Consider the following 25,586-nt stretch of genomic DNA (forward strand, 5'->3'; position numbering starts at 1 on the left):
GGGCGAGAGCGGCGGGGCCACGCGGGTTGGGGGCGGCGGGCCGATGGCTGCGGCCCTGTGGGTCGGGCGGTGGGATTGCGGGGGAATCGGGGTTAACGGCGCAGCCCCATCCCGTGTGTTGTGTTGCGGAGCGGACCTGCGGGGATCCACGCGGTGCTCGTGGGGACGTGCTGGGTGCAGGCGGGCGTGCGGGCTGTGCGCGCCGCCTGCACCGTGTCTGTGCGCAGCCGTTGACTCCAGGCCCTGCACGTGGGTTCCTGCAGGCTCTGTCCTGAGCAGACGGAGCCGTCTGGGGGCACTTTGTATCGACTTCGCCCTGCAACAGCGCAGATAGGGCGCGTTTGTGCTCGGAGCGTCCTTGGGCTGTTCTGTGGCTGCCTGCCTGGGAGGCTGCGGGGCGGTTTTGTGACGGATCTAAGTGTTAATTAATACAGTCTGCCTCGGAACAAAACGTGGATGGTGCAGAGCACGTATCCCATGGGCGGGGGTGGGGGTATAGCTGCACGCAGAGTGAGATCTCCCAGTTCTTCCAAGCGGTGCTGGATTCAGCAGAGCCTCAGATACACAAAGAGCGGATTTCTGTGGTCCGTAGAAGCACGGGGCATTTGGCTCCTTCCTTTAGGTGCTGCCTGTGGGCAACGCGCTGATTAAAAGCTCGTTGAGTACAGCTGGTTGGAGCTGGCCAAGCGGAAAGGTTTTTAAGGCTGTGATGTGCTGCTCTTGGCTGGTTATAACGCACCTTAATTAAGTTCAGCATGCCTGCAGAGGCTGCTTGCTCTGCTGGGACACAGGTAGGAAGTGAGGGGGGAATGCTGTGTTCTGTGTGTATCCAAAGGTGCTGTTATGCTTCAGTGAGGGGCTGAGGGTTCTGATCCAGGGGGTGATCGATGTATGTAGCTGAGGCTGAAGGCTCTGTGGTTATCCAGGTGCTCTCTGTAGCCATTAGAAAAAGTGACTCCTTTGTTTCTAAGCTGGAGGATAACTGCCACAACTGCACAGTGCTGCCCTTCTAAGGTCTGCTGTGAGCCTCAGCATCGGGGGGTGTCACTCGTGTAGCAGTGCTTCTGGAACGTTTTTCTTCATTAAAAAACTAAAATAAACAAAAGCTCAGGTGGGAGCAGTGCCCTTTGCCTGGCCCAGCCTTGGTGGTGCAGTGCTTTGATAGTGCAGGCGGGTCCCTTTGGTACAGGAATGCTGGCAGGCAGCCCTGTGGGGGCACAGGGGAAGTTCTTTCCCTTCTCAGGAGATCATAATGTCTCTGTCTGCATTAGGGGTGGCAGCAGTTCCTTTTTTCACATAGTCAATAAAAGTATCCTCCAGCAGCGGCCGGCCCACGCTGCCCCTTTGTGTCACACAGCTGAAAATGAGAAGGGACCCAAAATGATTAGAGTCTGGCTGGAGGCCCGGAGAGAACGGAGAGCTGAGGCTGGCAGCGCTTGGCAAGGAATTCTCTGTAAGACAAGTGTCCTCAGTGCTTTCATTGTGCAGCTGATTCCTTAATAGTAGTGCTCCCATTTGTAGTGCTGCACCTACAGCTGCTCCACAGGAAGGCAGGGCTGGGCACCGTTCCTCAGCAGCTCTGGGGTCACTGCTGTGCAGAAATACACGGAGGGGGGAATAATGGGTACACGTATTGAGTGGGATGTGAGCTGGGGGCAGGCAGAGGTGCTGTGCTGAGGTGGAGCTGCTCTTAGCGGCCGCTCTGTCCAATGCCCCTTAGTGGTTTTCTTCTATTTTTTTTTTTCTTCCTTGGATTTCACTGAAGTTAAATGTTCAGAGAAAGAGAGCTACTTTACATTTAATTGAGGCAGAAGATGAAAAGGCAGCTGCTTGCGGTGGTTCTGAACCGGGTAACTTTACTGCTGGGGAATGTTTTTGATGAACTCCCTTTCATGTCTGAGCAGCAGCCCAAACTTCAGGATCTCATTTCTGAAGGCTTTCAAAGCAGGTTGAGTCATCGGTCTGATCCTGCACTGCAGACCTAAGATGTCGGAAGATGTTCCCATTTTTGCAGTGTTATTATCTCGTGATATTAATGCTGAAATCCTCCTGCACCCCAGTGAGATCTAGGGGTAAGCGCTCCCTTTATGTGCTGAAGCCTGGTGTAGGGTACAAACCAGCTCCTCTCTGGTTGCACTGGCTTTTCATGTAGCGTTACGCTGTTGTGTTGCTGCTCAATGCATTCTCTCCCCATCCTGCAGCTGTTCCCTGTGCAGTTTGACCCCAACTCCTTCCTTCCTGACCATCTCCCTCTGCTTTTCCTTCTGCCTTTCACCTCCTTTCTGCTTCCTCCCCCTTGGCCAGATCTGTGGCACTCAGACAAGGAGTGACCTTCCTGTGTTGTGCCCACCTGCAGCCCCCCCAGGCACTGGCAGCTGCTGCAGGGTGCAGCTCAGGGCAGGATGGTGCTGCTTTGTAACACTTGAGCTAATATTTACCCAAGCGTACGGTCCCTCCTGAGCTCTGTTTCAAATGTTAAATATTGAATTTGAAATATTGGAGGGGACAGATAAAATGCACGCTAATGAGAACCTTCTGAAGGAAGCTCACTGCTAATTCCAAAGGAAACGAAGAGCTTTTAATTAGTGCCTTATCTCAAGTATGCCACCTTCTCCTTTTGCCTGGTTTATACTGCTTGTGTTATTAAAGGTCAGCTGGTGCTCCTGATATGGTGTCACCTGTGCCTGCTGAGCTCTGAGCAAACGCATGGACCCATGGAGGGGTAATTGGGAGAGGTGGAGGGGTGTGAAGTGGGGATGCAATGGGTGTAGCCTGAGATTTTCTCACAAGTGGTGCCTGGTGGGGAGGGCTGATCTTCTAAAGTGGCTTCATTTGAGCTGTGTTTTCTACTCTGCTTCTTGCCATGGGAAATGAAGTCTGTTACAGAGGATTACAGGCTGGTTTTGTCCCTTGCGGTGCTGGAGAGTTTGTTGTGTGCTGCAGTGATAAGTCTGAAAAGGTGAATTTGTTTGTTGAGAGAGTCCCTGTGCTGTTCCTGCACAGGAAATGCGGCTGTTGTGTGTTTATTTTTGTCTTTTTAATTGCATTAAGGTATGGCAGGAAATTCCTGAAAGTCCGGGAACAAAGGAGAGGATTTATCAGCAGCTGATTTCCATGCATGTGTTGGTAGGGATGGCAGCAGCACCTTGACACTGCTGTGCCTCCATTCCCAATATTTTGTGGGAGAACCTGAAGGATTTTGATAGGAAAAGAAAGGAAATCTAAATATAAACAGGATATTTCGCTACTTATTTAATGAGTATTGGACTTCCGTACAGAAACCTTAACAATACCAGAAGGTGTGTTAGTTCATTCCTATGAAACAATGCAAGGAAATGAAGTTGGTTTCTCTCAGTCAGTTTAAGGGCAAACCTTCATCCCTGCTTTGTTAAGAGCATGTTAATGGGTTACAGCCTTCATTGATGCCTGGGTAAATCCTCTGTACCCATTGTGCCCTACAGCTGCTCCTGCGCTGCCCTGAGCTGTGGACCCAGAGAATTCAGGTTGGGCTTCCAACCCCGACATTTCCACCGGAGTTGTTGAGTTCTCTTGGGATTTACCTCCTTTAATTACGTTTTAATTAGAATGGAGCTGTTTCAAGTAACCTTTGTGCTGTGTTTGGTCTTATGTTTTCCACATTCCTACTTCTCATCAGGAGCTGTTGCTTTGCTCCGTGCAGTTTGATGTTATGTGAGCAAACTGAACTAGAAGTGATGGGTGGCTGTTGGCTTCGTGTTTTCTAATGGATTGTTTTGAGCAGAATTCAAAGGGATGTAAGGATTAGTTGCTACATGGCTTATTGGGCTGTGTCCCTAAAAACACCGCCTGCATTTGCAGCCAGTTGTCATTAACGAGCGGAGCATAACGAGCTGACCTGGATGTGCTTAATTGCTGAGATCTGTGCAACTTCAGAGATGCCACACATCTCTACAGAAGTGTTTCTCAAGCCAGCAGACTTACCCCAAAAAGGGACTAGAGTGGTTTGGATGGAGGGGGGCTTTGAATCTATTTATTGTCGTTGCCAGTTTGATTTCTGTTTCTGCTTCTTGGTCAGCAGAGATTTTCTCGAGTGAGCGTTGTTACAGACATCAACTTCTGATTATTGAGATGTTGCAATTAATGTGTCCTGAAGTTGTAGCTTTGCTGCCCTGCTGGAAGGTGCCTGAACACAGTGCTGTGTGCTGCTTGGTGGGCTATCTCACCCTCTGCTTTTCTGAATAACTTTTTGCTTGTTAAGTGTTAACTGTGCTGTGCATCTCGAGCCAAGGGACTCATCAGCTCTTGCTGTCCCTGCTGCTTAATGCAGGCTTTCTTAAAGCCCCTAAGAAGCTTTGCTCTCCTCATGGGGCTTTCAGCGTCTCTCCTCCTAATGATAAATGTCAACAAACGAGATCAGAGCATCTCCTGTAGCAGTAAGGGAGCAGCAGTTCTCGGTGTGGTTTTTCGTTAGCCTGCTTCTCTGTGGAGCTGAGGAACCCAAATCGGTCACACAGAATCATAGAATTGCTCAGTGCAGAGGAGCTGAGTTCTGGGTGGGCTGCAAGGGAAAATCCATGCATGGTTCTGCATGGGAGCACAACCTTCTGTCTCTGCAGTCACTGCGGGGCTCCTTTGGTGCCAGGGGCTCTTAGCAGCGATCCCAACCATGGAAGCACAGCCACAAAAAGTGCCAAAAATATCTCTCCATCATCTTGTGAGGTTTTGTGCGTCTTGGTAATGAAGGCATAATGAGCAGCGCTGTGGTTGTTCTGCAGATGATGATGATGATGATGATGATGATGATGAAGGATGAGACATCTGTGGGAGAACAGGGAGGATGGCATCACTTGTGTGGTCACGATATTTTTAAAGTCTGTTTGTAAATTGGGTTGTGCACCTCTGTTGTGTTCTATTTCCATGGCTGGTTTGGAGTGTGGGTTTTGTTGTTTTTTTTTTGTCCTTGAATTCGTTCTGCAGCTGCCATACAGAAGGTGAATTTGGACAAAATCTTGATGCTACGTTGAGCCCAGAATGGAAGTGTTGAGCTGCCAGCATGACAGCCAAACTCCTCCACCTCTTGGTGGTCCCTGGCTTTGTTTTTTATGCAGTTGACGTTCTTCCAGGGAAAAAAAAACAACAAAAAACCACCCAAAATTCAGAGGAAGCTGAACTGCCAGTGAAGCTACTCATGTTGGGTGGGCGGCAGGAAGCGCTCCGTTGTGATCTGCCATATGGTAGCACTGAGTTTAATCCCCAAACCTACCAGCTTTGAGAGCAGTGATCTGCACTGCATGCTGCACATGCGGCTCATTGTGCCCCAGGGGCAGCCCTGGAGCTCTTCTCAAGCTGCTGTGTGGGTGCAGCTTGGCCCCAGACCCCTGTTTCCATCCTTAGGGCTGTGTTTGTCTCTTGGAGCTGTTCTGGTTGTGAAGGGGTGCCAGCATTGCCCTGCACACGCTGCATGGTGAGCAGTGGCACTGATGTGGCCTTGCCTTGGGCACAGCCTGCGGGTTTGGGCATTGCAGTGTAAAAAAGGGCATAAAGCTGTGGGAGAGCATCCGAAGGAGGAGATACAGGGATGGGGGTGGGCATGGAGGGCACAGTGTGTGTGCATCAGTGAAGGTCTCCATGTCTGGTACAGAGGCACGGCCCTGCAGCTCCATCATTAAGTCATAGAATTGCTCAGGTTGGAAAAGACCTTCAAGATCATCAAGTCCAACCTTACTCCTGTAACTCTAACAATCCACTGCTAAATCCTGGACGTGATGCTCAGGGACGTATGGTTTTTAAACACATTCGGGGATGGCGGCCCTGCGCTTCCATCATGGCGGCCCTGCGGCTCCTCACAGGGGAGCAGAGGGGCAGGTGCAGATCTGAAGCTGAGGGCACGACATGGAGCTGTCGGGTCAGGTGGGGTTAGGGGAAGGCTCAGCCCAGAGCTCAGGGAGCAGTGCACACCGTTTGGGTGCTGCTGTGTGGATCCAGGGGTTGGGCTCCATGATTGCAGCGGGTCCCCGTCCGAATTGGGATGCTCAGGAATTCTCTCCCGTCCTTTGGTTGTTGCTCGCTCCTGTCCTGGCTGCCATGCACAGCAAGTCCTCGGTGGCTGAGGAAAGTAGGGCAGTTATTTCTGAGCGTGATGATTAATTGATAAATGCTGCCATTGTGTCGAGGCGAGGTGGATCTGAGTGCTCTGGCGATGCTGTTAGTAACAGAAACTCCTGGCAGTGCACAAACCCCTTTGCAGGGGAGATCCAGAAGTAAGCAGGAAGGGTTGTTTGTCGGTGTTAAGCTTTGCGTGTTTGGAGATACATTTTTTTTTTTTTTTTTCCTTTAATGTTAAATAGATTTAGAACAGAAAATCTTGCCTGCATGTAATGCTTCCAAAACCCTTGCAATGGGGAACTTTGTTTCCAAACATCAAATGCTTCAGCTGCTTAATGCGTGTTTTTAAGCACCAACAGCCCTCTTGGAGAATGTTCACATTAAGCCTGCTGAGAATTAGGCTTTTAGAGGAAACATTTTTAATATTTTATCACAAAAAAAAAAAAGGAAGAGTTACAGAAAACAATGCAGCGCTTGGAGTGAAACACAGCGCAGTGCTGTGGTGGAAGAGGTGCCATGGCTGAGGTTGTATGGCAGTGCATAATTGTGACGTACTTCTGTGTTCTCAGCTGTTTGCAAAAATGAAAGACAGAGTTCTACCAACCTTCCCCCTTTTTTACTTCGCAGTTTCCCTATGGTGGGCTGTATGGCTTCTCACCCTGTGCACATCCCCAGCTGGAGCCAGGTCTGAGCTCAGCTCTTGCTGTGACTGCTGTTTAAAATGAGCACCTGTAACACAGGTGGTAAGATGTTTTAGTGGCCCACGGTCCTTATGGAGCAAGAAACTTTTTCTTTTTGCCCAAGCAGCTACAAACAAAACTGGTCCTACTGGTTCCAGCCCTGCCATTAGGTTTCTATGGGAGTGAATGGAGGAGGCTGTCTGGCTGAGATATGGCTGGTGATGCACTGTGTTTTAATACCCAAGGAATTGTTAACAAGTTCCCTGGCTACTTTGGCAGTGAATTCAAGCTCTGAGTCTGTTCATATTGCTGATGAAGAAAGAATCAGAGTTGAGCTTTCTTTATGAAATGTTGCTGGATAAAACATATCTGAGATGGTGCTTCTGCCATTGCTTCCTTCCTCTTTTAGCGGCTGATATGCCTGCCAGTAGGGCACCTCTCTTCATAAGCATTTCCCAAAGAGGAGAAGTTCCTTGGTGTCTACATGGGGGTTTCTTATTCTCTGGTTTTTGCTTTAAAGCTGTGGGACTATAGGGAATGGGAATTACTGGGGCTGGGAGAGAACCTGAAGGCAGACCTTTGTGAGCCGATAACCTGCAATTTTGCTCACTGATTGTGTAGTGTTTTCTGATGTCTGCAGGCTGTGTTGGCTCTTCCCAAGTTGTGTGGGGTCTGTGGGTGTCAAGACCTGCAGGACAAGTCAGCTGAATGCGTGCTGAGGTGTCCTGTCATACAGCACTGCATGCAACCATGTCGTGAGGACATCGTTCTGCTCAGTCAGGCTGCTGCATCAACAGGCTGCCAGCCTGCAGTGTGCTGCACGGTGAGCACGTTGTGTTACGGCCGTTTGAGGGCTGGCTGCTGAACCCTGCTCTCTCCAGGACGCTGCTGCCCTGCTGGCTCTGAGGTTTCTCTCCCTGCATCTGAGTGCCCTCTGCTGGAGCTCCCTTCTCTTCCCCGTGATGAAGTTCTGGCTGCTGATTGCAGCAGTCCTGGATGGCGTTTGATGCAACTTCTGCATTCCTTGCTGCTTGTTGCCCCTCGGTATCAGGGTAGTCTGCTGTTTGTGATCGTTTCACTTGGGATGTGCTTTAGAAAGGCTGCTTCTGCTGTTTTGCACACACAGCTCCCTGCCTGGGTGGATGCAAGGCTCTTTGTGCAGCCCTGGGAGCACAAGAGCGGGATGTGATGCAGCCTGCATTGCTGCGGGGCCAAAAGCTGACACTGCTGTGAATGGGGTTCTCTGGTTTGTGAAGCTGAAGTCACTTCTGCTGGGCTTCTGTACCTACATGGGTGGGTCTGTCTGTGCTGCTCCTGCTCGCAGGGAGCCTGCGTCCAGGATCACTCCATCTGACCCCATTTCTTGTGACCTTATCGAGAGCTGCCATGTAGAACAAGATTGCCCTGAAACAGGCACTTTTTTTTTGCTTGCTCTAAATAGCAGCTTTTGCATTGCATCGCAGCCGGGAGGAGCAAACAATGTGGGGCTGAACACAGGCGATGCCAGCACCCGGAGGTGGATGTGCACGGAGGGGATCTGCAGCTGCTCGGCGTGGGCGCAAGCGGGTGGCTGCGAGCCAGGCTGCTTCCTCCATAGAACCCCCAAATCCTCTGTCAGCAGGAAGCGAGCTGGGAAAAGCTGAACCACCAGCACTTAAAATGAGCAGAAATCAGAATGGAAACCGGCTGCTGAAATGCGTATTGATTTGCATGGCATTAGTGTGGCTTTGTTGCGTGTGGATTCAGACAACACGGAGTTCCACGCCTGCTTTCAGCATTTGAATATTAATGCCATCCTTACACCGAGCGGTTAATTGGATGCTGTTGCTTTAACGACCTTGTTTCAATTGGGAATTGCTCTCAATAAATGACAAACATCAGCGTGAGCTTCTGCACACTGAGAGCAGCCCAGGCACCCCAAGCAATCCCCAGCCCTGGGCAGCATCCCTGAACTTTGGGACTCAGCATCAGATCTGGCTCAGATGGGAAATGAGGAAATGCAGTAATGAATTGCACGCCGTGTCTGTAGGCGTGGTGCAGTGTCAGGAATGCACGACAGCTGGAAATGGAGTGGGGTCTTTTTTTTTTTTTTTCTCTTGGTGATCTTGGGCTCTCTGCAAGCAGCTCAGGGCTCTGTTCTGTAGGACACAGAAGGAAAATAGGGACTCTTACTGCTGTGTTCAAAGGAACAGGATAAATTCCTATCCTCCTACCAAAAGGAATCTAAAACTTTATTTTACTGCTGAAAGCAGATTTGGGAGAATGAACTGTATCCATATCAGTGGGGGTTTCCCAGGTCCCTGTGTACACACTCTTACCAGTTACTAATGACAAGCAAAGTCAGACATTGGTAGGTGTGTGTTGCACGTCTGCTGCATTCAACTTCATCTTGGGGAGCTTGGGGAGGCAGCATGCAGACAGCTGTCACTTGTGCCCCTTCTGCTCCTTCTGTCCCCGTTTGCTGCTGTCCCAATGGAGCTGGCTGTGCCCAGAGCTCAGTCCCTGTGCCGGATGCACCGCAGGGATTTCTCTGTGTTGGAGCTGTGCCCTCCTCCTGCTGTGTGTGAATGCTGCCAGGCTCGCCTTGCCTTCCTGCCAGGGGAACCGGGTGCTGCACCTGCTTGGCTGCTCCTTTAGGCGCTCTCCTGAGTGCATTTCCAGGCTCTGCAGCTGTTCTTCCAACAAGCCAGGGCCGGATGGGAGCAGGGCTGGGCTGGGGCTCCAGGCTGCTGGGGGTGCTTCCTGCTGGTCCCTGTGGGCTCAGCACAACTCTTGGCACAGTGCAGGGATGGGGTCTGCCCCACGTTCCGTGCAGAGGGGCTGCTGTGGGGTTTTAGCTGTGTTTTAGAGTGGAGTTGTTGATGCATAGATACAGGAATACTTCTGTGCACGAAGGGAAATAGCAATCCAAACCACCTTTGTGTCATCTCAGTTAGGGACATCGGATACTCTGATTTCTTTTAAAGGCAAAGATACAGAATCATAGAATCCTAAGAGTTGGAAGGGACTTCTGAGAGCCATCTGGTCTGATTCCCATGATGTATGGGGATATGCCCACATATATATGGGCAGCATCTTCCAAAGGGATATGGATTGGGCAGAGCTTAACCTGCGCGGTGCTGGAGCCTGTTGTGCTTAAGGGGCATCTGTGGGACAACCCCAAATCTGTGCTTGGGGGGTTCAGGAGGAGGAATCTGCAGCTGCAGAAGGATACTGGGCTGAGAGGTGGACAGGGAATGAGAAAGGTGGTGAAGGAGCAGCCCCTGGAGGCCCGGTAGGCAGCCAACCCCTGTTTCTACCCTGGATGTTGTTGCCACAGGGTGATAGCACAAAGCCTGGGAGACGTCTTTTGAAGACAACGCTCTGAAGGATTGAATAATAAAAGTGAGTCTCTTGGGGAAGGCGAGCAAATCTTCCTGCTGGATGCAGCATGGAAACGCTGCACAGTATTTAAAAATAGATGTTCTGTGCAGAGTGGGTCTCCTCTTCTGGAACCTGGCTGTAAGAAGAAGGCACGCGGGGCTTTGGTTGGGTTTTGCTTTTGTTTGCTTCCATTTCGAAGTAAGTGCCAAGAAAATGAGTATTTTGTTGCAAAGATGTTTTCAAGGCCGTGTATTTATATTTTATTCTTTTTTAAGAGGATCGTGGAAGACAAGCTGACGATTTAATGGGGCGTGATGCGCGAATACGAGCGTCTGCGTGGCTGCGTTTAATCCATTAAAGGAGAGAAAAGAAACGGTGGTTATCAGCATTCACGAGGCAAGGCTTGGGCTTAGTGCATGCAAAGCCTTGGAGGGAGACCGGAGGAGTGCTCCCACTGCTGCAGAAAGCTTCTGACAGGCGCAGCATCGCTGGAAGTACGGCTGTGATTGTGAGAGCTGCCTTTGTTCGTTCCTTGGAGCCTCCAGCGAGGGATGATGGGCACACATCGCCATGGATGCTGAAACCCATCTCCCTGAGCTAGTGTGGGAAAAGAATGCATGGAGGCGATGGTTATTTTTTAATCCAGGTGTGTATCAGGCAGCTTTTCCGATCAGGAAGAGCAGACTTTGGGTTCCTGAGTGAGCCTCCTCTTGTGGAGTCGGGTTTGCTCTTAGCAGAGGGTAATCCTTTTAAAACAGGACTGCTTTGAGGCTGACTCCAACAGAGGAGTTCTTGTTCAATTTCGGGCTGGGGATGGTGGAGGGGGCTGGCGGGGAGCTAATAATGATGTAATTCAACACACCATCACCAAGTTGAGAAAGGGCAGAGAACATTGAAGTGCTGCTTTAGGAGTTAATTACACGGTGTTTCCAGGCTGTACGGTGTCCTGATTCCTGCTTAATCCGCCTGTATTTAGGATGCTGAGTTCGTGACAACCCACTGCTATTTAAAGAAAGTTTTGGCCACGTTACGAAATGCCATCCAAAACCTCCCAGCCTCGGTGGCGCTGCGCCTGGTTGGGAAATATTACAAAAGTAATAAAGGAGATGGAAAAACCTCCAGAAATCTTCTGGGCCCGGTGTGTGTGCCATAAATAAAGCGCCGTGGTGGAGTTTGGTTCGTTACAAGCTCCCTTAATGACTCCAGAGCCCCCGCTGCCGCTCAGATGCAGCCAGCTGTGATGCCTTTCAAGGTTAGGCTCCGACTTCTGCTTTATTAGCTTTTGGGTTTATGTTCTTCCACTTGTGCTGTTTCTCAAGTGAAACCAGATAATGGTTCTGCTAAACCCGAGGTCCTTCAGCACGGGCTTTAGCTGGGCGCTGTGCAGGAGCGCGTAATGACGGCGCTGCGTAAGGCAGATGTTGGGATTTGCTCTGCCATTGGGGCGGATTGCGGAGGGGAGAGCAGATCGGGTCCTGCGCTGCTGCCTGGAGGAAGTGCCATTTCTGCTCTTGATCCTTCAGTGATTCCGCGTGTCAGGAGCTGAGCCTTGAGATTCTGAGCAGGCAGGGCTGAGTAAGAGGATTTCTGCGGATAGAGGGAGAAATTCAGCTCCAGTGGCTGCTGCACATCCTTAAGTGCGTCGATTTTTTTTTTTTTTTTTTCTTTCCCTTTTTTTTTTTTTTCTTCTCCCCCACCCCCTTCCACATCTCCTCTGTAGGAAATCAGAGAAGGACATCACTTTTAATCACCAACCCCTCAATTTTGGAAATTGAAAATACCCGAGCTGCGTTAGAACTCGGAGAATCCCCTTTGCTTAAGGTAAGCAAGGAGCCAGCCCGTGCTCCTATGGGTGCGTGCATCCGCTGGCACAGAGCCGGGCAGCGATGTGCTGGCACTGTGCTGCCAATGGATAACCCCCACTGTGCAGCTGCAGGAGGCACAAGCTGTGCTGGCTGTGGGCGCTCAGCCCGCCCCGAGCTGCTGCTGTGCTGCTGCTGGGCACCGGGGCACCTCAGTGCAGCTTCTCTCCTCTCCGTCTGGACGGTGAGTGGGTTTGGGACCTTGTGTGGGATGCAGGGGTGTGCAGAGCTCCGAACCCTTTGGGGCAGCCCTGGGTGCAGGTTGGTGATGGAAGGGGAACCGTAGGCAGCCTGGGTGCTGTTGCCATGGGATCCATCAATGGCTGAGTGCCGGAGTGTGTAAATAACACTGTAAATGATCGAGGGGAAGGTGGTGCGTGAGAGCAAGGCTGTGTGCTGCCAGCCTGGCTGCTTTTATGTGAGAAATATGCTAATTACCTGCTTTGGTGTGTTGTGCAATTAGCCACGCTGTGAGCACGGAGCTCTGAGTACAGGAGAGCGGGTTTTAACCTGTTGTGCTGACCTGGATGTTTGGGATGCCATATGAAACACAGATGTTGAGCTGAAGCTTGGCTTTCCCCGACTTTCCAGAAAAGTTTCTCCTCTTCTCCTTTTAGTGATTATTTGTTCATTTATTTGGACTATTTGTTCATTTATTTGGCTAATGCGTTCACTTATTTGGACAGTTTCTTCACCATCTGTGTGATGGTGCAGATCTCACCGTGCACAACCATAGGAGACCTAATTCAAAAGAAGCAAATTGGGGCTGGGAAACCTCTGTGGGATTTTCCCCCTTGTGTCACAGCCCAGAGATAAAAGCTCCTTTGCAGCCGAGAAGCGATTTCAAAGCACTTTGCAATGATTAAAGGAAACTTGAGGCTTCTGCCCAGTAATTAATCCACACTGCTGCCTACCAGTGCTGGTGAGTTGTGTGTTGCAGCCCTTGCTGGTGGCTTGGATGGAGCACGGTGTGTGAGCACCCAGCCTGGGAGCTGTCAGCTCGCATTATGCAGCGCGATGCTCCAGCTTCAAATCCTCCCCTTGCTCTTAAACGAGCAGAAAAGAGCATTTAGCAATGCAAATCCTCAGGCTGGAACAGACAAAGTCGTTGGGAAGTTGTGGTGTGTTAGCACCAAGCATCCATTTTGTGCCGTGGCACCTGGCCTGCTTGCTGCTGGGTCCCTCATGGAGTTTTCAATTGGTTGCTAGCAATGTTTGTTCTCCCATGTGTCAGCCTGTGCTGCAAGTCTGCCCTGGAATCATCTGACTTGTCAAACTCATCACCTTCCCAGCCCTTCTCCAGCTTCACTGATTGCAGAGCGTGCTTTTTATTAACATCCAGGCAATAGAATGGGAGAGCATGCTCCTGTTTAGGAGGGGAATAAAGTTTTGCTGCCAGCTTTTAAATCTATATCCTCCTAAATGCACTCAGCAATCTGCTGATGTGAGCATCATGAGGTTTTTATATTTAAAGTGAATTTTTTCTATTTTTTTTTTTTTTAGGATGAAAGTAGTTGAAGATGTGAATGGTGAGGGATGGGTGAAATTAAGCAGCAGCAGCATTGATGGCAATCTGCAAAGCTTTAATGTGTTAATGCAGCTGGGCATTATGCATATTTAGCAGCAGCTTGGTTTGAATCCTGGAGAAGGAGCAGAGGTATTCTGATTCCTGTCGTGATGCTGCTCTCCTGTAAGTGATGGCTGGGATGGAGCAGTGCTTTGAAGGAGATGCTGACAGTTATTCTGCTGCTGCTCAAACTGCATCAGCTGTAATTGCCCCCAAGTTTGGTATTGGTTTAAAAAAAACAAAACAATACTGGGAGGGTGGGTTAAAGAATGATGTTTGTAAGATCTGCCAGCTTCACGTCGGCCTTATTTTGCCTTTGTGAATTATTCAGTTATTCAAGGCTGCTGTAGTGCTGTATTTAATATGTTTTAAATGACATTGAATCCGTTAATGTGATGGAGGAGCAGGGCTGGGTGGACTAATAATTAATCCGCAGGGGGAAGAGCAGAAGAGAAGCTATTGCCATGGATGGAACAGCTTGTGTGGTGTGAGCAGGCAGGAAGGTGCAGGTGGTCCTTACATCACGGAGGAGATCTGGATTTTATGGCTTACTGTTCCTGCCTTGTCTTAATTAAGACCTCAGCTAATTCTTAACGAGCAGCACATGGAAAAGTTCTTGTTTCAGAAGGTTCTCCTTAAGGCAGGCCTGAATGGGGAAACCTGTGAGCATCCTGGTGCTGCTGAGCCCAGTTCTGCTTACCTGGTGGAATGAGAGTTGGCTGCAGGCTGTTAATTGTCTCTTATTTTAATTCCCATGCTGGAAATGGAAGCTGCAGCTTTCCCTTCTCCTCCTTATGGTGTAAGTGTGGTAGTGAATGGCTGCTAACTGTGTGTTAAACCACTCATTAAGAGACCAGGGCATGATAATGGCGGGTAAGTGATGCTGGACTGCAAACCCAAAGGCACAATGAGCTCAGCAGGTGTCTGCAGCTCAAACACAGCCAGACAGAGCCTTAAACTGTCCTGCAGCTGTTAGAGCCCCAAAATCAGCTCGGACAAGAAAGTGATGACCATTTGCTGCCTGGAAAAGTGCTCCTGCTCTTTGCAACTGCACATCTGACGCCGTGTTCCTCCTCCAGCCTTGGCAGAGTGCTTCTTGAGCGATGCCAAACAGTGCAGGTTGGCTGCCCCAGCAGCACACTGAAGGCTGGAAAATGTTGTGTGCTCCTCTGCGGGGGTCTTGGAGGTCTGTAAGCACATCTCGATGGCAAGGCTTAGCACTAATGGAACAAAAGGAGCTCCTAAGAGCAGCACAGGGGAGAAGAAAGGATGCCTTCACCTGGGTGTCCCTGGTGGAGGGGAGAAGGGAGGGCATCCATCTGGCTTCCCTCTGGCCAGGCGCACGTGAGACCTGACAGGAGCAGCATTCTGCCTGCCTGGCACTGGAGGACATATCCTTGACACGAGGTACCTTAGCAATTTGTTTCATTATGAGGCTTCCAGCTAATTACATGGGCCAGGTTGTGTTTGAGTTGCAATTACATTGACTGATGGACAACAATCAGCTTTAACACACATCTTCCGTGTGTTGGAGGCACTTAATTGCTTGCTGTTTTTTGACAAAGATGTTGCTGCTTTCCTAATTGGGTTTCCCCTGTCTTCTGCAAGCACCTCCATGCAGCCCCCAGCCACTCCAGCAGGAGGGTGCAGCCTCTCACCTCCTCATGCACTGACTATGGATGGAGTCAGCACTCTCCAGCAGCTTTGCTAATGGCACCTTGCTCACAAGCAAGCACTCTCCAGTGATGGTAAATGCTCACGGTGCTCCTATGTGTATGTAAGTATGCATAGAATATTAAATGCTTCTAATTTAGCTTAAGACGTTTACTTTGAGAACACCTTCTTTTTAAATGCTTAGCAAAGCCACTCGCTCACAATGAGTGGTGCTGCCCTGTCTGTGCAGTGCTCTGCAGTGCGTGCTGCTGGATGCGTTCGGTCTAAAAAGTATCATCAGCGAAACTATTGTTGGAGCTAATTGCAAACTGGATGGCTGCGTGTTTGCAGAAATTTTTGGCCATGCTGACGCTGGTTGCTCGTTAGAAAAGCACTTGTGAAAGGATGATGCTGGCAGTGCTGTGTTTGTGAATGGCAGACCTGGGATTAATAGCACCGACGTTCTGAAGCAGCGACAACGCAGCCATAAATCCACTGCAAACACTGAGTGCATGCAAAGCAGGTGTTGTAAAGTTCCGGATGATGCTTGGAAGTGTTTTGCTAATAAACCATTTTTATAGTGATGTGATGAGGTGTGTCTGTGGGGTGGTTCTCATCTGAGCAGCTCCTTTGCCTGCAGTGCTGCCGTGTGGTCAGGGTGAGCGCTGATGCATGGCATCGTTGTCGGTCCCAGCACGTCTTTCCTAATTTATTTTCATTAGATGAATGCCCTTATTGTGGGACAGATGTAACCCATCTATAAAGCAATCCCTGTGTTTGTACACGGGTGGATGCAACGCTCCTCCCTTTGTAGCTCTGCATCTCTGGTGTACGGTGCCACGGGTGGAGCCAGGGCTGACTGCTGCGTCCTGCACTGCTGCCCCAGCTCAGCACGGTGCTCCGTGAGGCTTCAAGGCCAGCTCAGGCTGCTTCAGTGCTGCCCCTGGCCTTCCTAGTGCTGCATCTGAGCTACGAAGACATCCACGATTTCCCAATAAATGAACCCTCTGAGTGAGTGTTCACTGAGCAGACACTTCCTTAGGCTTCTTGAACGCAAAAGGTTTCATTCTGAATATATTTCCCTGGAGTAAATAACTGCATTCTCTTGTAGGTTTTGCTAAGGGTGTGGGTTTTTTGGTTTTTTTTCTTTTTTTTAAAGCTCTATCCAAATCTTGTACCTACAGCTGAACCTCTGCCTGTCTGCAGAGCAGCTTGGGGCTTTCAGCCTTGGGATGCCCCCTGGCACCGAGCACTACAGCTGTGCAGTTGTGGGATGCAGAGCTGGTTGGGCACGGAGCCACGTTGCCCCAAGGCATGAGAACATTCTGCTCTTAAAACTGAAAGCATATTTATGCTCGTGTAAGATCTGATAGTTGCATGTGTGGAACAGAGTGGGAGGAGAGGTGGGCAGAGCTCTTTGGGTGACTATGGTTTACTCTGTCCTGTTCAGCCGCAGTGCTTGTTTGGGACTTGTTTGGGACTTGTGCTTTTGCTGTGCCAGTGGATGAGAGTCACGCAGAGCCAATGGAGAACGTCCTCTGCGTGGGCTGCCTTGCTGCCCCAGGGTCCCGGACAGCACTTCTTGCCATTGGAAAACACATGTTTTTGGAAAAAGCAACCATCAGTTGAGTCATATCCAATTTGCTGCAAGTCACGCTCAAAAGGTCAAGTGTGCTGGTGTGTAGCTAAGCATCAGAGTGTCCTTGGGATTGAGTTCATATTCAGAATGACTCTGAAAGGCCTTCGGTTTTTGTGGTCTTCTTGCTTGTAAATAGAATTTCTGCACACGCTGATTGTTTTGGAGATGCTGTGTAATGAAGGAGTTCTGGATTAAATTGGGCTCTGAAAGCTTCGAGTTCGCTTTGATTTTCCCCAGATTAGCAAACTTGATTGCATCCTTCCCGTTTGTTCCTTTGTATTCTGAAATCTTTGCGTTGCTGCCACAAGCCCAATAGCTGCCTACCTTTGCGGGGGAGGAAGAATTGGGCTTGTTGATGTTTCACAGCAATTTACTTAAAATAGGGGGAAAAAAAAAAACCCAACTCCTACTTCTGCAAAGCAGAAGCTGCTTTGGAAAAAAGGGGTAAACAGCAAAAAAAATTTCTTCTAGCAACAGGAACAGATGTACAAAGTGGTGTTGGAAGAGAGTGCTTTTCTCCTTGTGCTGTGTGTGCCAACACAGATCTGTCCATTCCCTGGCATGGGGGGGGATGCTGATGTGAGCTGGGTTGGCTGTGGGCTGGCACAGAGCTTGTGTGCACTGCAGTGCTTCCCAGGACCTGAGGCAGTGGGGAGGTGGGTGGGATGCGGTGCTTTGGGAGAGCAGCTGAGCGTGAGGAGGGTCTTGGTTTGCTTTGCGTTGTAGCTGTTTCTTTGTGAATGAAACTCCGTGCAACATGACAGCTGCAGACATGGGGTAAACGTGTGCAGTCCAGGAGAGGAAGCGAGTTCTAACTGATGTCTGCAGCAAAGCACCCATGGGTTAATGGTGGGACGTGAGGAGCGAGCAGAAGGATGCTATGGGCTGCAGAGATGGAGTGAGGCCATGTGCTGTGCTCCCCAGCAGGCTCCTGCAGGGCCCTAATGGGACTGGGGAGGCAAAGATGGGGAAGGCAGAGGGGTTTGTTCTGCAGCCCAGCCTTCGAGCCCAGTGCGTGCCCAGGGAGAGGAGAGCAGTGCTGAGTGCTGCAATGTTCCTGTGCTTCTGTCCTCCCCTGTGGTGTTGGTTGGTGGTGCTGCCCCTGCAGTGAGCAGCTCCAGTTGTCTCTGAGCCTGAGCAGAGCAGTAAGGTTGGGTTGCAGCTTTCTGCTCCATGAGTTGGAAGGAGTTTGGGAGAAAGGCTGAGGATGTGGATTTGGTGTGTTCCAGCAGGGAGAGCTGCCAATGTCCGTTCTGTGAAGTGAAGGTCTGCAGGTGGCTTCTCTGGGTTAGCACTGACTTCAGATCTGGTTTTGGAGCAGAATGCTGTGTCTTCAGAAAGCCTATCCTCACTTGGATGAAAGAAATTGTGGTCAGGATGCCTTCAGTCCCTTGGTTGGTTCCAAAGGTTAAGCAGTCTCATCAGCAAGAACTGTGGTGTCCAGTTGGGATATCTGTGTAACTTGTGATTTGTGGGGTTTGAGAACCACGTTTGGCTGTAACTCAGCTGGTTCAGTACTCATTACTGCATGGAGTGATGCTGATGGCAAATGGGGTTCTGAGTGCAGGGACAGAGCTGCCCCTCTGAGCTTTAGCACAAACCTCACTCTGCACGTGCAAGTTGCACAGCCCTTGTTCCTGTCCACGTGGGGTGACTTCATCCCTTCGTACAGCTGCATGCCACAGCTCCATGTGATGGCATAGGCACAACTGCTTGTCCCCATGCTGGGTGCGTGGGGGTCTGCAGGTCACTGTGGGAGAGCAGAATCCCAGAAGGATGCAGGCTGGTAAGGAGAAGGCAGCACAAGGAGCAAAGCCACGGCCTCTTAGACTGGGTTGGAATGAAACCAGCTAGGAAATGAGGTAAAATGGTCCATCCCCAAAGAAACACAACCAACCAGTTGTCCACACTGAACTGGAATCTCAGCACAGCACAGAAGCAGTGGGCAGCAATGCTGCACCTCTCCCCATACCGTCACTGTGGCACTCCCTGAGCTGCTCCTCCCAAAGAGAGGTGTCCTCTGGAAGTGCTTTATCTCCTCCCAGCAGTTGTTCTGACCTTTTCCTTCTGTGTGTGTGTGTGTGTGTGTGTGTGTGTGTGTGAGCTGTTTAACAGCAATCACCTTCAGTATTAAATAATGCAAATAAACCACAGTGCAGGATGACTCGCAGCTGGAGCCGTTTGCATGGAGCGCCTTTCAGCTCGCTTTTATATCGTTTCTAATTTTACTCTGCCCTCCTTTCTCATCAGCTCTTCCAAGGAGCCGAAGTAGAAAGGATTAGGAAGAAAAAAAAAAAAGGTGGCTGAAAGGCTATCTCTCTCTTATAGCTTATTACGTGCTACCTGCATTCATGGGCTGCATTCCGGAAACCAGAACTGAAGTTACTGTGGTGCAGTACATAGAAGCTGGAGCTGCCTGAAAGCAGCATCTGTGCATTAGCTTGGGCTTCCTGTACCGGTGCTGGGCTGCCTTGTCAGCTCTGAGTAGGAAAAATAGGAAAAAACCCATGCTGGGGTTAATGGCAGTCTGAACACAAGCTCTGGGGCAAGTCAAGTAGGGGGGTTCAGAGCTGTGGGCTGGAGACCTGTGGTCCCAAGCATGGTACACATCTGGTCCTAAAATGAGGGACCTGTGCCTGCTCCTATGGGGCAGTATGGGAGCACTGGGAAGGTACTGGGAAAGCAATTGCAGTCTGAGCTTCAGAAGCTTCCTGGGAACATCACTTTATTGAAGTTTTGCAGTGCTTATTGTTGTGTAGGTCGTTTCTTTTGGAAATAGCTAATTTTGCTGCAGCTGCCATCAGTAGCTCTGCCCAAGGAACTGCCTGTGCACAGTGCTGGCGTTTGCCGTGCAGTAAAAACAGGGCACTCTTAGCCAGTTTCTGTGACTTAAAACATATCCTATTTATCTGCTGTAAAGCACTGTGCTCCTTAACCTCTGCTTTTTGCATGGGGAAAGAAGCAGTGACGTAGCTTTGAAATATGTAGGAGTGGGAATATGAATGCTTTGTGCTGATAGCAAACGGTGCAGCAAAGCAGCAGGTTTGGAGTTTGCAGGAGCTCCAAGGAGAGCTCCTCAGAGCGGTGTGCGGGGATGCTGCATGCAGGCAGGCATGCCAAATCCTTGCCAGATGTCTGAGCTGTCGTTTGGAGCACGCTCTGTGCTGAATTCCTGTAGGCACTGTCATGAGCTGGCAGCAGAAGTGCCTGCATCTCTCTGCTCCGTGGCTCTGTTGTTTGTGCAGTGCTGCTGGGAAGGAAAGCATGGATCCCTGAGGTTCTTCCAACTGGGGTGTCCCAGTCCCAAAAAGGTGTTGTGTGGGATGGCTGGAGCTGCAGAATGTACTGCTGATGTTTATGGAATTGTGTGACAACATTCCAGCACTCCTGATGAGCCAGGAGCAGCAATGGGGTAATGTGAAATGAATGGTGAAAACTCTTCTGACCTGAACCTCTGTGTTTTTCCATTGATTTGCAGTGACGTTGCATTGCTGACACAAGCAGCAGCAGTGCTCTCCTGCAGCAGCCACTCTTGGGTGCTGTCAGAGGATCGGATGGTTTTGATGTTGCCCTCACTTCTCAAAAGCAAGGACAGCAAAGCTTTGCATTTTAGTTCACTCCTTGTGGGTTTGCAGTAGAGACAGGTAAATGCATCAGGGGTCCATGTGGCTTTCCACCCGGCTTATCACAGCTGATACCAGGCTAAGCTCCCAGCAAAGAGTTCCCCTTGCACCAGGTCTGTGTGCTCCTGTCCCCTGCTGCTGGGACATCCCTGTGTTCAGCTCAGCTTGTGGCTGGGTGTCATCTGCTTGTGCTGTACGCTGTGATGCTGTAATTGTGCTCTCCTTCCTTTCCATTATGGTTTGGCTGCTCCTGACTCTGCCTTGACACTTCCCCACCGCTGAGATGAAGGTCCTCGTGGCTGACTGCAGGCTTCCATCAGCAAAGCAGTCTGAGGATGTGAATTAGCACGCTGCTGCTCAGAAACCCTGTGCATTCTTCATATTTCAACACTTTTTTGTAGCAACTCTGCGTCGCAGAGCTCACATAAGGCTGTTGGGACACGATGTGTTGTGAGAATCACAGCTGCTAACTGCTCTGTCTTGCACCGACTCCACCAATCACTTAAAATAACTTCTGCACAAAAATCCCTCTTGTGCTCAGATGCTGATCTGCTGGGAAAGGCCGACTGCTGCTGCATGGGCAGAAGGTGTGAGCATGCAGTGCACAGGTTGGCACCAGGACGAGGGCATCCCACCTATCCGTGCAGGCAGCACTGCCCCTCACTGCACTTTACAGGTGTAAAGAGAGGACCTCACCTGTGTGTTGTGGTGTTGGATCCCACATTTCCTCCCGAAGCCTGAATGCAGGGACTGATGAAATGGTTCATCTCGTGCTTTGTTAATCTGTGTGGTAACAGCGCAATACTGGATAGTTAAGGAAGAGGCATTGCAATGCCTCTGTGAGCAGCAGCCAGATCTTGGAGTTGTTATTTGTGCCGTTAGTGAGGGGTTTAATAGCTTAATCCATCCGGAAAGCAAGGAGATGGATTGGGCTGTACGATGAATGGGCTGATGATTAGCACAGCAGTCCCTCCGATCCGCGCACCCCAGTAAGGCAGCGTGGCACACAGCAGGCACCGAGCTGGAGCTCTTAGCAGTGCTCTATGGCATGTTTACTGGAAGAACAAAAGCACCTTGGCAGTGCTCCAGTAGGTGAGTGCTGCTTCAGGTTCAGGGGACCGGCCAGGCCAATGCACACAGAGCAGTTGTGCAAAGAAATGCCCTGAGTGCATTGCAGGCAGTGCAGGTGGGTGCCTGCCATCCTCAGTGCTCCTTTGTTTCCTTGGTGTGCACTTCAGATTGCAATTATACTTTGGAGCTGCAGTTGGTTTTTCAGTTAGTACAGGCTGATAAACGCCCTTCAAAGCGTGCACAGTGTGTAGGGTTTGAGAAGGAAGACCTGTGCTTGCTGTATGGGATGAGAAGCATAAGCATATTCGGATGCTTTGGGATTGTGCTGTGGGTTTTTGTGCCAACAGCACCCCCGAAAAACCATGATCAAAAAAGCACTGCCACCACCACTGACAAACAGAGCCCTATAATGAGTGTATCTAATGCTGAAATGAGATGCAAATCTCCGTTTCTACCAAAGGACACATAGGTGTCTGTGGGTGCTGCGCCTTTTTCAAGAGCTGCTGCACAGCAATAGGCATTTCTCCTGGTGCTTCATGGGTGCGTGGGTATGAATGAAGCTCTGTAAGGCTCTGGGTGCACTGGGAAGCTGTGGGATGGACTTGTGGTTTCTGTATGTTAGATCCTTCCTGCCCAGCAATCCAATGAGGATTATACAGCTGATCTGTGCTGAAGAGCCAATGGAGGGGCAGAGCCGTTATCCCATTTTCACCAATATCCCATTTTGAGACAGAAGAAGGCTTTGGCAAAAGGTCAGAAGTTTTGATAGAATGGTTTTCCACAGTTACTAAAAACAAGGCCTGAGTTCTTTATTTTTTTGTGTGTGTTATGTAACACCAGCATTTCATTGCAGGAAATGGAAAGGCAGGCTGGCCGTGTGCGTGGCTGGGTACACCTTCAGGTCAGGGCACAGATTGAAGTTCTGCTCTGCTCTTCTTTAAACATCGGGTCGAACGCGTGAACAGAACTGCCAATCTGAGACGTGTTTTCTCTCTGTTCTCAGCAGCTCAGTGTGGCACACAGGCTTCAAAGTCAGGCGGTGCCTTATCGCAGTGCAGCAGGAACCCAGCTCCTCGCTGGGAGCAGCACTGTGTGTCCCAGAGCTCTGCGGCTCAGTCCCTTCTGATCCTTGTTTGAGCACGGAGAATTTCCATGGGAGTGCCCTGAACTGCTGCCAGCGCCGTGGCTTGGGGAAGTCAGTCGCCTTGGGGGTTGTTTTTCTGAGTCTTCCTCAGCTCCTGTGGAGCTGGGCCGTCTGCTCAGGGCTCGTTGGTCCTGTTTGCTAAATGCTGTCTGTACAGAATGAGCAGAAATAGAAGCGAGGGCTGCATGCCTGCCTGCCCTTGGCACACCCAGCCTTCCTGTAGGAGCTTTGTGCAGGAGGAGGAATTGTGCTGTGCAGCGTGGGGCAGTGCTAGGAGACCTTCCTGCTGGAAATAAGTCATTTTCTCTCTCCTTGGAAAATGAGATAGGTGCGTGAAGTGTCTGTGTGCTTGTGCAGAGCAGGGTTAAAGCCATTCTTTGAGCCGTGCAGTTGAGCAGAGGTGTTTTGGGGTGGGACAAAATGCAAGAAAAGACCTCTTAAAACACCTTGTGTTCCATAGGGCTGGTTGCTTGGGAAAAGTCCAGCAGCAAAAAGCAAGCAGGCAGCATAGGAATGGAGAAGGGTTTCTGCTTTCCAGGGAAGCACAGCTTCTCTGCTCTGTTTTGCAGGGGCTCGTTGCCAGCAGCCTGCGATGCCCGGGGCTGTGGGCACCCCCATCTCTTACCAAGGATTAAACAAAATGGTCCCTTCGATAAATCCAGAGCTTCCCGCAGAAACTCTCTTTTATCCTTATTGTGCCAGGAATCATTATTCTGGTTTAGGTGCCGTTCTTCTGTTTGCATTGCCTTTCTTCTTCTGGAACGGCTCAGCCCAGCACAGCAGCCGCCCTGTTTGGTGGATGTATGGGGCTCTGTGCAGAGCAGTGATGATAGAGGAAAGGCATCTGAGCTGCCGGGCTGGAAATTTGGCTCTGGTGTCTTGGAATTTTCCAAAAGAAAGAGTCCTCATCGTGTTTTCAACCCTAAAACTCTGCAGGAAGGAATGAAATGCCAATGGTGAGAAGAGTTGAAGGAGAGGCTGTGATGGGCGCACAGCTGGGAATGGTGATGGCACATGTGCAGCATGGGATGGCAAAGTTTGTCCTTCCTGCAGGCAGAAATCACAAAGCCACAGCAAAATCCAGTTGGTTTGTTTATTTAGCCCAGTGGTTCTTGATGTCAACCCACCTTTGTACCAGCAAATAGGAGAAAACACCCCACCCCCCACCCCCTCTTCATGCCTTAAAATGCTTTTCCATCCTGCGATCATCAAATCCTTTAAGTATCATATGGTGAAATGCTTTTCATAAGAGCACCGAGGGAATAGGCCCATTTAACACAGCCCCTCTGCAGCTTTAAATTACCTCTTTCTCTCATGGAAATTCTGAATTCTTTCTTCTGCAGCTGGATAAAGAAATCCATGTCTTCATGTACCACACAGTCAGCCTTTCTCCTGCCCTGGCAGCTCTGGATGTTCCAATGCCTGGTATAATTTCATGCAGTGAAAACTCCACTTTTCTTCCTGAGTCTTCTTCAGCTCATCTATAGTTGATAAAAGCTCAGTATCACTGCAGCTCACACTGTGCTGGAGCTGAGCATCAGCATCTCCCATTCGGGGTCCCAAAAGCTGCTGCGTGCCCCATCCCTCTGCCTTTCTGTGGTTGGGGTTTTGCACGTGTGCTTTCAGAGCAGAACCAAGCTGAGCTAAAATTGCTTTGAGGCAGCATGACCAGGGACTGTGCACAACTGGGGGGTAACACATGGGGCTGTTTGGAAACAGTCACACATGTGGGGTAGTGGGTGTGAGAAGAGGATGGTGGTGATGTTCCCCATCCCTTTGCCCATCCCCTGCTAATCCAGGTGAGTTAATTAATGTTGAGTTTTCTAGGTAGGAGTCAGAAATGTTATTCACTCTTTAAAAGTGAATTATCCCCGCGTGTAAAAAGAGCAGAACGTGTTTGTTGAGGTCATCCCAAAAGCATCATTGCTGAAAACCATCTGCTGATGCAGAAAATTGGATTTATTCTTATGCTAGAGTTTCCATAAAAATACAATTAGATATAAATTTATGCTCTCTAAAAGCTTGCAGCAAGCCAGGCTTTTGGCAAACAGGGCACTTCTCTTTTAAAGTCCGGTTTTAACTGACCAGATGGTGCTTACAGTGTAGGAGCATAAGACTGGTGGGAGATAATTGATTGTTTCCATTTGAAAATAATAATAGTTTAAAAAAAAAAAAAAAGTGACTTCAGCTGTGTGAACTGCTGCCAGGCTCCAGGCTTTGGTTGTGGGGTTGTTCCATTGGAAATCCTCTCGTTGCTCTGGGCATGGTGGTGGTTTTTCCATCTGAATGTTTGTGGTGATGTTGTGATGGCTGCTCGGCCTCTCGTTGATGGTGAGAGCGTGGAATGGCACGGTCCTGGATGTACAACACAATGGGGGGGATAAGAGGAAAGTCTCCTCCCCTGGAGGCTTTAGAGGCAAGGCTGGATCAGGACCTGGGCAGCCTGATGTAGCTGTGGTGTCTGTGTGCATTGCAGGGAGTTGGACTGGATGGCCATCAGAGCTCCGTTCCATCTCCAAGGATTTTATGGTTCTGTGTGGCTGAGTGATGCCTGCAGAGAGGGGCCTGGGGCTAAACTCAACAGGGAGGGAGTTAAGAAAGGTTCTGCACCTGATGGTGGTGCGTACGGCCCTGACCTGCTGAGCTCAGGGAGCATTGGGGCGCTGCTCTTGGCTCAGCTGAGTTCACCTTGGTTTAACTCCTAGATTGCTCTGCATACAGTCAGGAGCTGGCCTTGGCATTCCTCATGAGTCCATTCCAACACAGGGTATTCTATGATTATTTTTTTTTAATTTGATCAAATATTGGAATGTACTGCTTAGGGAAGTGCTGGAGTCCCCATCCCTGGTGATATTTAGGAGCCGTGGCACCAAGGGATGGGTGATTGGACTCAGAACATC

At 50.0% G+C, this 25,586-nt stretch overlaps 1 protein-coding gene across 6 annotated transcripts in view; it reads left to right on the top strand.

Annotated features, from left to right (window-relative positions):
• GLCE (glucuronic acid epimerase) overlaps nt 1-25,586 on the top strand; it is a 35,628-nt gene that overhangs the window by 158 nt on the left and 9,884 nt on the right. The window contains exons 1-2 of one of the 6 annotated variants that reach the window (XM_090149196.1): nt 20-10,325; nt 10,403-10,773. The exons of 1 other annotated variant lie outside the window; for it this stretch is intronic. Coding sequence is in view for 1 of the 5 variants with exons in the window: in XM_090149195.1 (XP_090005321.1) it covers nt 15,236-15,333 (98 nt within the window). In the remaining 4 variants the exon portion in view is untranslated. 4 more of the 6 variants (XM_090149197.1, XM_090149199.1, XM_090149195.1 and 1 more) reach the window with 4 other exon arrangements.

Source organism: Phasianus colchicus, chromosome 12 (genome assembly GCF_987193195.1).
Source record: "Phasianus colchicus chromosome 12, bPhaCol1.hap1.1, whole genome shotgun sequence".
Lineage (NCBI taxonomy): Eukaryota > Metazoa > Chordata > Aves > Galliformes > Phasianidae > Phasianus > Phasianus colchicus.